The sequence below is a fragment of the Gekko japonicus genome, unplaced genomic scaffold, assembly GCF_001447785.1.
Source record: "Gekko japonicus isolate JY-2015 unplaced genomic scaffold, Gekko_japonicus_V1.1 scaffold2042, whole genome shotgun sequence".
In the NCBI taxonomy this organism is placed as follows: Eukaryota; Metazoa; Chordata; class Lepidosauria; order Squamata; family Gekkonidae; genus Gekko; species Gekko japonicus.
Genome location: NW_015176514.1, coordinates 164,947 through 178,778, shown reverse-complemented (window position 1 = coordinate 178,778; position 13,832 = coordinate 164,947). Strand labels below are relative to the sequence as shown.

Genomic DNA, 13,832 nt, shown 5'->3' with positions numbered 1-13,832 from the left:
AGAAAACATGCACATCACACTAAATTCATTGTAATTTGAGCCACAAAGTATTGACTTCAACTGGATTTGCCTGTTCCCAATGTTACAAAGACTTCCAGATGTTAAATATGACTACCCATCACAATGTATTCATTTACATAAATAGTTGGTATGCTTGAGCTTAGATTCCTCAGAGAAATAAGAACACTGAAGCCCCCTCCATGGCAGCCATTTTGTGGTGGTGGTCACTGGTGGTGGAAAGTGCCGTCAAGTCACACATCTTGCTTATGGTGACCCCACAGGGTTTTCAAGGCAAGAGACATTCAGAGGTGGTTTGCCGTTGCTTGGCTCTGTGTGAGAACCCTGGGTTTTCTTGGTGGTCTCCCATCCAATTACTAACCAAATACCCTGCTGAGTTTCCAAAATTTGATAAGATTGGGCTAGCCTGGGCCATGCAGGTCAGGGTGATCATTACTTAAAATTACCAAAGTGCTCACATGCTCAACAAATTTGGAGAACTCTAGTGTAAGCAAATAAAAATAAGCACAATCTTCTGACTTTTAACACACTATCAGTACAATACTTAATGAAAGGGATGTCTTTCTTGTGATACAAACCCCCCCCCCCCAGGAAGGCAGTATAAAGGTGACACTACTGCAAAATGCTCCAAGTGGAATAAGGCACAGAATACTGATCAATAATAGCATAGTGAGTAATGTTATTTCCAAGTCAGGAAGCTAGAGGGTGGTATCTTCTACCTTACTAATCTAAAAGGAAAGCACTCAAAATCCAACTGACCAAAATATTTTATGGGCAAGAAATGTTTGCCTGTTTGAATCTGGGGATATGTTATTTTTCGTTTCAGAGGGGTAGCCATGCTGGTCTGCAGTAGAACAGTTAGATTTGAGTCTGGTAGCACCTTAGAGAGCAACAAGATTTTCAGGGAATGACCTTTTGAGAGTCAAAGCTGCCTTCACCAGACATGAGTAGAATACCAGATTATATTTGTCTTGAAACGCATAGCGCAGAATATTTGTAACTAGCCTTCAGCTTTTAAAAATGTTGAATTGTCGGTTGAACATATCAGTGCCCTTTACATTTGTTTCTTATCTTCCATCTGCCTGTTATTACCAAACGTTGCTTTTACAACTCTTTCTGGATGTCCTTGGGTGCATTCCAGATAGTTCAGTGTTGTAACACAGGGAGAGGAGAAAGCAAGTGTGTCATGCAGAAGTCTGGGTTACAGTGACCTTAACAACAGCCCAGCCACTTTAGAGAATCACTCTAGATTTCTGTGGCTGCCACCACCTCTACATTTGTCTTCAGCTGTGTTTACTGTACTGGCATAGCAAACTGTGCTAGGCTAACTGAGGTCCCGTTCACACGAGGGGATTTGGGCCGGGAGCGGGACGGTTCGGGGGCGGAGCAAATGGCCACGATCACACCACAACATCTGGGAAGCGTAGTGCTTCCGTCCCCGAACTGGCCCATCCACGCGATAATCCACATCAAGTTGGAACCACCTACCGAGGTGGTTCATCTCAATGGTGCGCTGCAAACCGGGAGTCTGATCGCCGGCGCATCCTTGCGCCGGCGAGTCCCCGGCTCCTAGCCGAACTGCGCATGCTCCGACATGCGCAGTTTGGCTGGCTCGCCGTCAGATCTGTGTTTTCTCCCCGGCGTCTGAACATGCCGGGGAGAAAAGGCGGCGCGGCCAGGGGATCCGTGGGATCCCGCCGCGCCGTTTCAACTTTGGCCCGGCTTTTAAAAGCCACGCTTTTTGGCGGCTTTTCCCCTGCCATGTGGCAGGGGCCACAGATATGCAAAAAAATTTGCACTTTGAGTGTGTTCAGAAGCTGCTTTTGTCAGTGCTCCCCACACAAATTCCCCATTAATATTAGAATTCCTAAGATGGAAATGCTCTTAGATGCTATCTGCCTCAACTTCTTATAGTTAGCAGAACTTGCTAGAGGAGGTTGCAGAAGTTTCCTAGTTTAGGGAGAGGACTATGTCATGAAAAGTGACCTCACGTTGGAAGTCACTGTTGAATCATGGCCTCCAGCATTTTCGCAGGCTGATTAATATTCTAGTGATTCAAAAAAACACCTTGGTAGTTAGACTTGCCCATCTCCCTTGGTTTTTTAAAAAAATCTGATTCTGAACTCCTTATTAGATAAAGTAAATATTTGTAAAGTAAAGCAAAAAAAAGTAAATATTTGTAAAGTAAAGCAAAAAACTGGGGTTTGGAAAGGACATCATCCCAAGTGTCAACCAGTAGCATAGTCTAGTTGGCTTCTGTTGTAAATTTGAAGGTCTGGGTTTGTTCCTGAAGAAAAAGTTACACTTGGACTGATCATAGTAAGGGTGCTTCCAAATCAGCTCAGCTGTCCTTGAAATATTATGTCTGTCTTCATCCTAACTCTGCAAGTAGTCTGCTGTGAGAGCAATCCTTACCAGGTCTATTCAATGAGGCTTATTCCCTGGAGAGTGTTTTTAGGATTTCATTGTAAGTTTCCTCTGTGAGTACTATATTTTTAAAAATTTCTTTTTTATCAAGGGTGAATATGGGTGTTGTGGAAGCTTTTGTTTACTGCTGTATAAGCCAGTATATGTAAGCAATGCAGCTGTATGATATACTTTGCTAAATTATTTGTAATTGGTACTTCTTCCCTACCTTTAAGTGCATGGGAAGAAAAATTGCTCTTCACCTTCTTTGTGGCAACCTTTTAAGTACTTAAAGTCTTATTTCTTAACTGTTTTTAGGCTGAAAGTTTTGGAGAATTGTTCCAATTCCAGATGTAGTTTACTGGGTTTTAACCTGAGAATAATGAATTAATTTACTAATTACCGCTTCAGCTGTACTCAAGTCTAAGTGTCCTTTTTTCCTTCCCCCCCCTAAACCTTTTCCAGTCTGTCTCTTAATTATAGATAATGTCAGCAATATGCCACAGCACCATCCATCTCAAAGTGAAGTTTCCCAGAGTAGACACAGTAATCAGTAGATCAGCCGCCCTGAGCCCATTCGCGGGGAGGGCGGGGTAGAAATATAATAATAAAATAAATAAATAATCCATCTTTATCTTTACTAATTCCAAGTACAGTAGAAGTATTTGATGCTTTTGTTAGTATTACCCTAAAAAGCCTTGTGATACATTCGATGCAAATTGAAAGAAAAATCAGCCCTCCTGGCCACCCTGAGTTGATGACACCACTATAAAGAGAGGAAGAGACAAGATCAGATGTGGTCATAGACTCTTGTTACCTCTGTGGTGTGTCTGGGAGTTAGATTCCCCCCCCCCATGACTTTTCTAATATGTCTTAAAGTATGCCTGTTTAATCCCACTGCAGTAATGTTTCAAAAATATGCAAGTTGTCAAGCAGTGAAAACATCTAAGAGCTTGTTCCCAGGAGCTCTGTTTTGTAAGCTGTAAGTTTTACTACTTCCTACTTGTTAACCTGCCACCTTTTGACCTCTGTCTACCCCAAATGGGTACCAAAGTGGATGATGTTAATTGGGATATAGATAACTGAACCTATTGCTTGTCAGATGTGTAGTTAACTACAATCTGGTATCTGATCCAGATTACAAGTGTGCAGCAGAGACGGCTGTGCAGTATTTGTTGTCATCAGGCGAAGGACAGGGCCTAAGAGGGAGGTGGAAATGGATCTGATTTTGGAACACTCACTTGGAAATTGTAGATAAATGTAACTCATATTTGTATCTTATTGTCTAAGCCTGGGTTCAAGTGTGCAACCTGAGATTCTTCTGGCTTGTACTACAGTGCCAGTATATTGTTGTCCCCCTCTCATACAAACATGTATGCTTACACACACACACACACTCAGTTTGAATTCATGGTGAGTTGAAGATGCATGTGGGTTCAGTATAATATTCTGGGTATCTTGGTGATGAGGCTTCAACAGTGAGGACATATTCTGCCAAGAAACTTTACTTTTCTCTGTATATGCAAGCTTGAAAACATTATCCTGTTTCAAAGCAAGATATGAATGACCCATGATCAGGATCTCCCACTTTCTAAGATCTCTCATGCAATATCCTCATCTGATACTAATATTAACTCTCTGGGAGAAAAAAAGTTATAGCCGCTGTATCCTCCCTCCCTCCCTCCCCAGCTAATATCAGATTCAGGTGGTGTGGGAGAAATTAAGTCAGTGAAACAACAGATTGGGGTTGTTGTTTTTAAAAAATACCCAGGCAAATCAGCAACTGTGTGCAGCTGTCTTGAAATAAGTTTTTTAGAGTCAGTGTGCTATAGTGGTTAAGGTGTATAGGTTGGGAGACCCACATTCATAAGAACATAAGAACATAAGAGATGCCAATGTTGGATCAGGCCAAAGGCCCATCCAGTCCAACACTCTGTATCCCACAGTGGCCAGAAATACCAGTGCCATCAGGAGGTCCACCAGTGGGGCCAGGACATTAGAAGCCCTCCCACTGTTGACCCCCCCCCCAAGCACCAAGATGACAGAGCATCACTTGCCCCAGAGTCCCTATCTATACCTTGTGGCTAATAGCCTCTGATGGACCTCTGCTCCATATGCTTATCTAATTCCCTTTTGAAGCCGTCCATGCTTGTAGCCGCCACCACTTCCTGTGGCAGTGAATTCCAAGTGTTAATCATTCAAATCCCTGTGGCAGTGAATTCCAAGTGTTAATCATTCAAATCCCTAGAAGCAGCTAGCCTGAAAGGACCACTAGTACTTTGGGACTGAATCTAGTAATGAATACTCAAGCACAGTTTGAAAGCCATATCTTCAGGAAAGAGGAAGTTAGGATGAAAGTGGGTGTGTCCTATATGGGGAGCTCTATTATCAGATATTCCTTGGTTCTTTTTCTGTTAATGGACAGTTGACTTTCCTTATTTGTGTTTTCTAGGCATAAGGAGGTATACTATATATATAGCCATAATGAATGATGGCTAAAGGAGATTATTATTTTTGAGGTGGAGAAATTATTAGTCCCCAACCCCAGGATCTGTTTGAGGACTGATGAACACATAAACACACATGAAGCTGCCTTATACTGAATTAGACCCTTGGTCCGTCAAAGTCAGTATTGTCTACTCAGATCGGCAGCGGCTTTCCAGGGTCTCAGGCAGAGGTCTTTCACATCGTCTCCTACCTGATCCTTTTAACTGGAGATGCCAGGGATTGAACCTGGGACCTTCTGCATGCCAAGCAGAAGCTCTGCAAGTGATTTTTTACTGGAGATTAACAGTGGGGTAATAAACTTTATAGATGATGCCAGTTTGTTCAGGAGGGTGAAAATGCAAATGGATTATGAGGACCCCTCCAGACTGAGTGAACTGGCAATGAAATTATGGATAAAATTCAACATTAAGTGTAACGTGATGCATATTGGGGCAGAAAATCCACATTTCACGTATAAATTGATGGGGATGCGAACTGAAAACGACAGACCAAGAAAATGACCTTTGTGGTTGGGTAGCTTGTTGAAAATATTAATTCACCATGTAGGAGTGGTAAGCCAACATGATATAGTAAGAATGTCAGGCTAGGACAAGAGGATCTGGGAGACCCAGGTTTGGATCTCAGCTTTGCCGTAGAATCTTGCTAAGTGATTTTTAGCCAGACATGCACTGTCAGTCTAACCTACCTCACTTGGCTGTTGTGAGGATAAAATACCTGGACCTATATGAAACAGTCTTCTACAGAGTCAGACCATCAGTCTGTCAAGGTCGGTATAGACTATTCAGACTGATAGCACCTCTCCATGGTCTTTCACATCACCTACTCTGATCATTTTTTGAAAACTTGAGATGCTGGGGATTGAACTTGGAACCTTCTGCATGCAAAGCAGAGGCTCTTCCACTGAGCCACAAACCCTCCTCAAAATGAAGGAGAGGAGAATAATCTAAGCTGCTTTGGGTCCCCGTTGGGGAGAAAGGCGGGGGATCCTTGGGCATGCCCACTGTAGTTAGCTGTTTTAAAATGTTTTATTCGTTTTTATCGCACTGTGTGCCTTGATTGTGTTGACCATGGTGTTGTATTACATCGGTGTACTGTGAGCCGCCCTGAGCCCGCGTGCGGGGAGGGCGGGATATAAATGTATTTAAATAAATGAATGAATGAATGAATGAATAAGGAAAAGTAGAGTCCATGCTGGGGATCAAGCAGAAGACTGAGAATAAAACTGACAGTATAGTGATTCTCTCATAATTTTGGTTTCCACATCTCAATTGAAGAGCTGGAAAAAGTGCAGAAAAAGGCAGCCTTAATTATCAAGGGGCTGGAGTGTCTGTTCTGTGAGGCAAGATTAAAACATTTAGAGCTTTTTAGTTTAGAGAAAAGATGACTGCTGGGTAACATAATACTAAAGATAGACTCAGGTGGGAGCCATGTTGATCTGAAGCAACAAAACAGAGTTTGAGTCCAGTGGTACCTTTAAGACCAACAAAGCTTTCGTGTGCACGCACACTTCACATACAGTAAAACAGTTTTCCTCAGGCCTTACTAGGGTTGCCATTCCCCAGCTGGGAGTGGGGGATCACCCAGTTTTTTGGACTTCTGTCCTCCATCGGCCAGCTGGTCAGCAGGAGGAAACCCTGGCCCCAAACAGCAGTCTTACCAGAAATAAATGCAACATGCTGGTGTCATATGGAAGTGACATTGGGATGGCACACGGTGATGCTCTCGTTTTTGGGCAAAACTATGATTTGAGGCTGATTTTACCATAGAGTTTTGCCCAAAAGCAAGAGCATTGCCATGCGACGTTCCTGAGATGCTGAAGTAATTTTTGTGTGACTTCAGCATGTTGCTGCCCTCTGCCCCACTCCCGGAAAGTTCCCTCCCACCCATCCCCCGCCAGCACAGCATTCGGACCTGGCAACCCTAATTCTAGTTTCCAGGAAGGGCTAGTTAAGAGTCAAGATGCATAAGTAACTGGATGATAAGTGCAGCAGAGATTGGATTAAACAGTTGGTAAAACCTATGAATGGCAGCAAATTAGCATACAAATACAAGAGTTAACAAACAGATGTAAGAACTAAATTTGAGTCCAGTGGCACCTCCAAGACCAACAGAGTTCAATTTTGGGTATGAGCGAGAACTGAGAGACCTTAGGATGTGTAGATGCACACTTCTTCAGATACATTGGAACAGATTTCCTCAAGCATTACATATAGGTGGGAGGGGGTAGTTGATAGGAAGGGCTAATTAGAGTCAAGATGCATAAGTACAGCTAAGATTGGAATAATACTGTTCGTAAGGTCTGTGAATAGCAGCAAATTAGCATACAGATAATAAAAGAGTTAACAAATGTGAAAATTGTTTGAATCAAGTGGCACCTTTAAAACCAACAAAGTTTAAATCTGGGTATAAGTAAAAACTGAGTTACTTAGCATGTGTAGTGAAATAAGAACCCAATATCTCTGTTAAGCCCTGGGGGTTCCATTATCTTGAGTGTTGTAATAACTTGTAATTCAGCAGTCTCCTGTTACAGTCTGTTTCTGAAATTCCTATGCAGTAAAACAGCTACTTCTCAGTTTTGTAATTCTTGATGTCAGATTTGTGTCCATTTATTCTTTGGTGTAGGGTTTGACCTGTTTGCCCTGTGTAGAGAACTGAAGGGTGCTGTTGGCATTTAATGGCATATACAGTGTTAGAAGATGAGCAAGTGAATAAGCCTGAGATGGTGTAGTTGATCTGGTTAGGTCCAGTGATTCTGTTGTCCGGATGTATGTGGCAGCAAAGTTGGCATATGGGTTTATTGCAAGATCTGATACCAGTGTCCATGTTCAAATCAGATGTTGTATTATTGTGAGTGAGGAGTTGTTTTGAGATTGGGGGGCTATCTTTGTGCAAGAAATTTTTTGCCCCCCAGTACTTGTGAAAGAGAACTGTCATTATCCAGGAGAGGTTTTAAGCTGTTGATGATGCGTTGAACTGTTTTGAGTTGAGAGCTATATGTGACCACTAGTGGTGTTCTGTTGTTGTCTCTTTGGGGCCTGTCTTGCAACTGGTTTTCTCTGGGTATCATTCTGGCTTTGTTGATCTGTTTCCTGACTTCATCAGGTGGATACTTTAGTTCCAAAAAGGTGTGTTGTAGATCCCTCAGGTGAGAATCTCTGTAGGATTGGCGCAGATGTGGCTGTAGCATAGAGCCTGGCTATATACAATGGATCGTTTGGTATGCTTAGGATGGTAGCTGGAGGCATGTAGATATGTTTGTCGGTCAGTAGGTTTCTGGTATAAGGTGGTGTCTATGCATCCACTGGGTATTTTTACAGTAGTGTCCAGAAAAAATATTTCTTGCATAGATTGGTTCTTTGCCAGGTTGATGATGTGGTGAAAGTCATTGAATGCCTGGTGGAATATGTGTCCAGACAATAAAAATGCCATCAATGTATCACATGTATAAGTGAGGCGTGAGTGAGTAGGAGTTTAGGAAGCATTGCTCCAAGTTGGCCATAAAGATATTAGCATACTGTAGGGTCATGCGAGTGCCCATAGCTGTACCATTTATCTGAAGAAATAAGTTGTCACGAAATTTGAAGTGGTTATGGATGAGAACAAAATGACAGTTTGGTAGCAAAGTCAGCTGTCAGTTTGGTAGCAAAGTCAGAAATCATGTTTCTTATTGCTTGTTGGTATACAGGGATTCCACATTCATGGTGGCTAAAACAGTTTTCTCTGGGAGGTTGTTCAAAGATTTTATTTTCCTCAGAAAGTCTGTGGTGTCTTGCACATAACTTTTTATGCATGGTGTAATGAAAGCAGATAGAGAAATGTTTCTCCTTCTCCCATAATACTAGGATTCAAGGTCAGCCTATGAAACTAACAATGCATTCAAGACTCAAAGATATACTTCTTCACGCAGTGGGTAGTTGACTGCTGTGAGGTGACGTGATGGCCATGGATTTTGATGGATTTGTGTTTGGACAGATTGGTAAAGGATAAATTTATTGTTGGTTATTAGCCAGGACAGCCAAATGGGGCCTCTGACTTCAGAGACTGATTGTCAGATGCCTGTGGTGTAGTCAGTGGGTGAGGGCTGTGGTCCCTTCTTGAGGACTTCCCTATAGCATCTGACTGGCCACTGCTGGAAATGGAATGCTGGTCTAGATGGATCATTGGTTCAATCAAGCTTGGCTACTTTTAACATTCTGATCAATCATTTAGAGTTTATCTTTTAGCAAATATTGTTCAGTAAATTGCAGCTCATAATCAGAAATTGAATTCTCGTGGGGAAGAGACTAGAGAAACAATACAGCTAGGTATTCCTCAATACAAGGAAATTACACTAGTTTTATTGACAGCCAGTGTTAAAGAGGTTGACAGATGGATGGAGGGGGAAGGGAAGGTGGTGGATCAGTAGTGCCTCTATATTTAGATATGTCTTTTTTATCTGACTGTACAGCTGGCCACTCAATTTGTTTTAAAGGACTTCTGTATCTCTTGCTTGTGAGTACCATTCATGTGCTTTGCAGCTATATCTCACTCCACACATAAAATCTTGTGTGGGGGCAAATACATTACTCATGCAAAGTCAAGTCTGTAGGACACGATGGATGGAATATCCAAATGACTTATGTACAACCATATTGCGTCCAAATCAGATTCACCACTTTTACTTTTTGCCTTTCAGGGAGCAACCCATCTACAGCACCCGAGCTCATGTCTTCCAGATCGATCCTAATACGAAGAAGAACTGGGTTCCCACCAGCAAGCATGCTGTTACTGTATCCTACTTCTATGACAGCACAAGAAATGTCTATAGGATAATCAGCTTGGATGGCTCAAAGGTAAGCTGTTTGACTGTTTAAGCTCAGGTAAACTACTAGAAATGCTTTGACCTTTAAGCATAAGTTTCACTTTAGCCTGTGTTTTACTTATAACACATTTGTCTCTTGAAATATGATTCAGAATGAGAAACTTCTTTTGGAGTCGTGTTTGCAAATAATTATTTATTAAAAGATGTATTTAAAGTGTGTTTATTGATATAGATATGCCTGTCACAGATATTTTTATGTATTCTTTATAACTGAAGTTAGTGGCTCAGATATTTGCTGTGGAATGTAGTTTAGTAATACCAGTACTCCTAAGTAATGTGGCAGACATTTGTTTAGTGGTCATACTTTTTAATTAAATGTTAACACAATTCCATTTTCTAATGCAAAACCTGGTATTTTCATGTGATGTTCTAATGGATCAAAGTATTTTAATGCACAAAAATACTTCCATTAGACTTTATATAAAGTTTTCATTTATTAGCCTGTCTGCTCCTCCGTCCTTTCATTTGTAAAATGGATAAAATGCTCTAAAGTCAACGTGAAATAGTCAGGTTGATCCTTGCATTAGGCAAAATACAGGCATGTCCATATTTTAATATTTAATTGTAAATACAATACTATGTAAAATTAATAGTTTGATTATTTATAATATGGCTTGAAAAGTGCCACAAAAGAACTGGGATGTTGACTAACTTTTTAAATTTGCCTGGGGACAACAGAGAGTTCTGGACTTTATAGAAAGGGAAGAAAGCTTGTAGTTAGATAATAGATATGTCATTGAAAAAATGTCTGTTGGATTGCAAATGAAGGGAGAGTTTCACCTGAATAGGAGGAGAATAGATACAGGGAGAAGAGAGAGCTTTAAAAAAAATTCTCATTCTGCTCATTGGCCTGCAGTGAGGAATCATCTTCGGGGCTTTGAACTTCCAAAGTTTTGGTGAGTTCTTTATCTGTTACTTTAAAAAACCCAGCTGCCTCCCTCCACTTTTGGTTTGATGCAGATACTCTTAAAAATACAATCTCCTAATTTCTGGAAAGAGCCTGTAAAGCAGATACTGACACTGTTTTGTTTAATTCAAGCACTGAAAGATTTTTAAAAAATGTATACATTCAAGCCTGTCTGTAAGAAGCAAAGCAGTATTCTGAGACTTTCCAAAGAGTTCAGTTTCATGTTTTGGGGGACTGTTGACAACAGCAATAGAAACAACTGTTGTGTTCCACAGGAAAATTAGTTTACACAATTATCTAGCACCACCCTCTGGATGTCTTAAATATAGAAATCTAAAGTGTTTTCTACAATTATAATGATAACAAGTCCTCAGTTGAATAAAAGGCAGGAATAAGAACCATGAACATGTGACGTGGGCTGTCCCTAGGGAGATGCTGAGCCTGTGTCAAGCGTCTCTCCCACCAGCATCATGAGAGTTCTGGTCCCCACACAGACCCTTGCTGGCCTGATTATCACCAGTGGCTTGGTGCACTGTGCTTGCTTGCAGCCCCAAGCCAGAGATCCTGCAAGTCTCCTGGCCAACAGATTCTTTGGGTGGCTTGGGGCTGAAACCACATACAGTGCCCTGATTCCTGGTGCCACAGGGGTGGCACTGCATCTGACTTGGGGCTTCAGTAACATTTGTCCCTTTTGAAAGCATATTCCTTAGATCAAGCTGTAGTTTAGCATACCCAAGCATTGAACAAGTATATCTTTCTCTGGTATTTCTGAGTGGCAGATTTAAGTCTCTTGTGGTAAGTCTCTATTTCTAGCTCCAGGAAAGATGACCTTTGGATTCGGGAACTGATCTGGCTATGGGTGTCAAACTTCTCACGATCTAATTACTGCTTTGAACTAAGTCTTTCATTTCTGAGTTGTATTTGACTTGGATAAAATATGTATAGTATGCAGCCTGCGTTCTTGGGAGCACTTGAAGAACAAAAATGTGATTTAAGGAATACATTTGCTAATTAAATTTAGTAAGTTTTGGGATGCTGCAGAAGGTAGCAGGTTGGAAAATGAAACTCCACAAGCAGAAATCCTTGTACCTGTGGAAATGCTCATCAGTGGAAACACTAACCTACCAGCAAATATCTCTGTGGGGGAGGGGTCTTTTAAGGTAGCAGACCAGGTAGAAGAAGAAGGCGAGTTAGTTCATCCCTTTGTTATCAATAGGAGGTGCCTTCTGTTCCATATTAATGCCACCTTCAATTTGTGCTTCTACTCCTCTTCTCTGTTGCTTAATAGCGCCACCCATTATATAGGAGTTCTTATTGTAAGTGATCAAGAACTGTGTGACACCTCACATGAGGAACTTTCCAGGTCATATATGAGTTCAATTTCCTATATGAAAATCTAGCATGCTTTGTAATAGTTTCTGTAGAGCCACCTGAAGGTTTCAGAACTGTTAAACTTTGAAAGGAAAGAGTAGATGCCATGTAATAATCCAAAGTTGTAATATGTACCGAAATATATGTACCAGTAGACCTATTAATGCATCAAAAGCAGTACTGCAAAATAAGGTGGTGGGATCTTTTAAATAATTAATATAGAGTATTTTTGCCTTGGGACTAAAGAATTATACCTTTTCTTTTAATACATGGGGTAGTGGTTTAGAGTGTTGGACTATGATCTGAGCAATCCAGGATCTGCTATGGAACCCTGGGGCTGGTCACATACTCGCAATCTAACCTAATTCACAGGGTTGTGGAGTGGATAAAAGTGGAAGAGGGGAGAATGTTGCAAGCTACTTTGGGTCACCATTGGGGAGAAGAGTGGGATACAAATGAAGTAAATGAACAAGATGTTGCCTGGCTACTTACTTTTGGGTGTGCTTGTGGGGTCATTGGGTGGCTTAAAGGTGCTCAGAAGGACATGGCTGTCCAGAGTTTAAAATAATCCCAATCACCTGCTTTTCTGGTTTCTGCATCTACCTGGGTGTAAGTAAAGGCTTTGATGACAGTATAGCCCAGTTTAGGACTTCACTTTGATTTATGCTGTTTGGGTAATTATCTTATAAGTATATATTGGGACAGGGAATCAGACCATGAAAGCAAGTAGGTCTCAGGACCACTTTACACTTCATGTTTTTAGTAGTACACTTAAAACATCTTAGGTGTACATCTTAAAAAAATGGGGCTTGAATGTGACAAATATTTATTTGCAAACTAATATGTTCAGGAAGCTTGGGTTGGCTGTGGCTGTATGTTCAGTGCACAGTCAATGGCAAATCCAGGTTTGCCTCTAAGTAATGTATGAAATAGCTTTCCAGTGACCCTGGATTCAAAGTTAAGGTAAAGGTGTGGGCTTCCGGTCGAGCTAAGATGGAGGACTGACGCACTTTCGCGAGTCTGCGAAGTGGGCGACGGCCGCTTTTGACAGTTTGGGCAGTTATCACCCGAACGCATCGCTCCCCAGCGAGGGGGGGGGACAAGCAGGCAGCAGTGCCTAAGAGGGAGTGTGAGATTGGCGTGACTCCGCTTCGGAAGAAGCGGAGACAGGCTTTGATCTCCTCCCGCGAAGAAGGCAAGTGCCGAGCAACTCTCCAGCGACCGTTCGAGCCGGTGTACCGGTTTAAATTCTCCATCAGCCGACCTCTTGAAGATGGGCAACAACAGTGAGTGAAAAGAAGCAATGCGAAACCCGTTTTGATCGCGTAGATAACAATAAACGTCCCGCTTACCTGAACTGTGATAAAAAACAAATTGAATTAAGCGGTTGAGCGGATAAGGAATAAAGATTCCCAGAACTCTGATTCCGGTAAAGAAATAGTTGATTGAAGGCTATAAAACAGCAAAAAAGCATATTGTTTAACATTCCTGCGGTGAGGACTGAGATGTGTGAACAGACGGGACCTGCAGAATGGCAAACTGACCTACTCTATCCCAAAATACCATCGAGAAGTTGCGCCCGACATTTTGAGGAGGACTTCAATTTAAATCGATTTTTAAACACCTTTGAGAAGACTTTGGAAAGCGCAAATAGACGCATTTGGACGGCCGATAGTTTACCTTCTAGAAGAGACAATTTGTTTGTGAATTTGCGCACCGCAGTGAAATCGCCAAAACGGAGACTAGAAGGGGACCGAAAAG

General features: G+C 41.7%; 1 protein-coding gene across 2 annotated transcripts in view; it reads left to right on the top strand.

Annotated features, from left to right (window-relative positions):
• HOMER1 (homer scaffolding protein 1) overlaps positions 1–13,832 on the top strand; it is a 116,628-nt gene that overhangs the window by 30,909 nt on the left and 71,887 nt on the right. The window contains exon 2 of one of the 2 annotated variants that reach the window (XM_015427364.1): positions 9,608–9,764. In XM_015427364.1, the coding sequence (XP_015282850.1) occupies positions 9,608–9,764 (157 nt within the window). Of the gene's footprint in view, positions 1–9,439; positions 9,765–13,832 lie in introns of those variants that run through there. The other variant, XM_015427363.1, reaches the window with a different exon arrangement.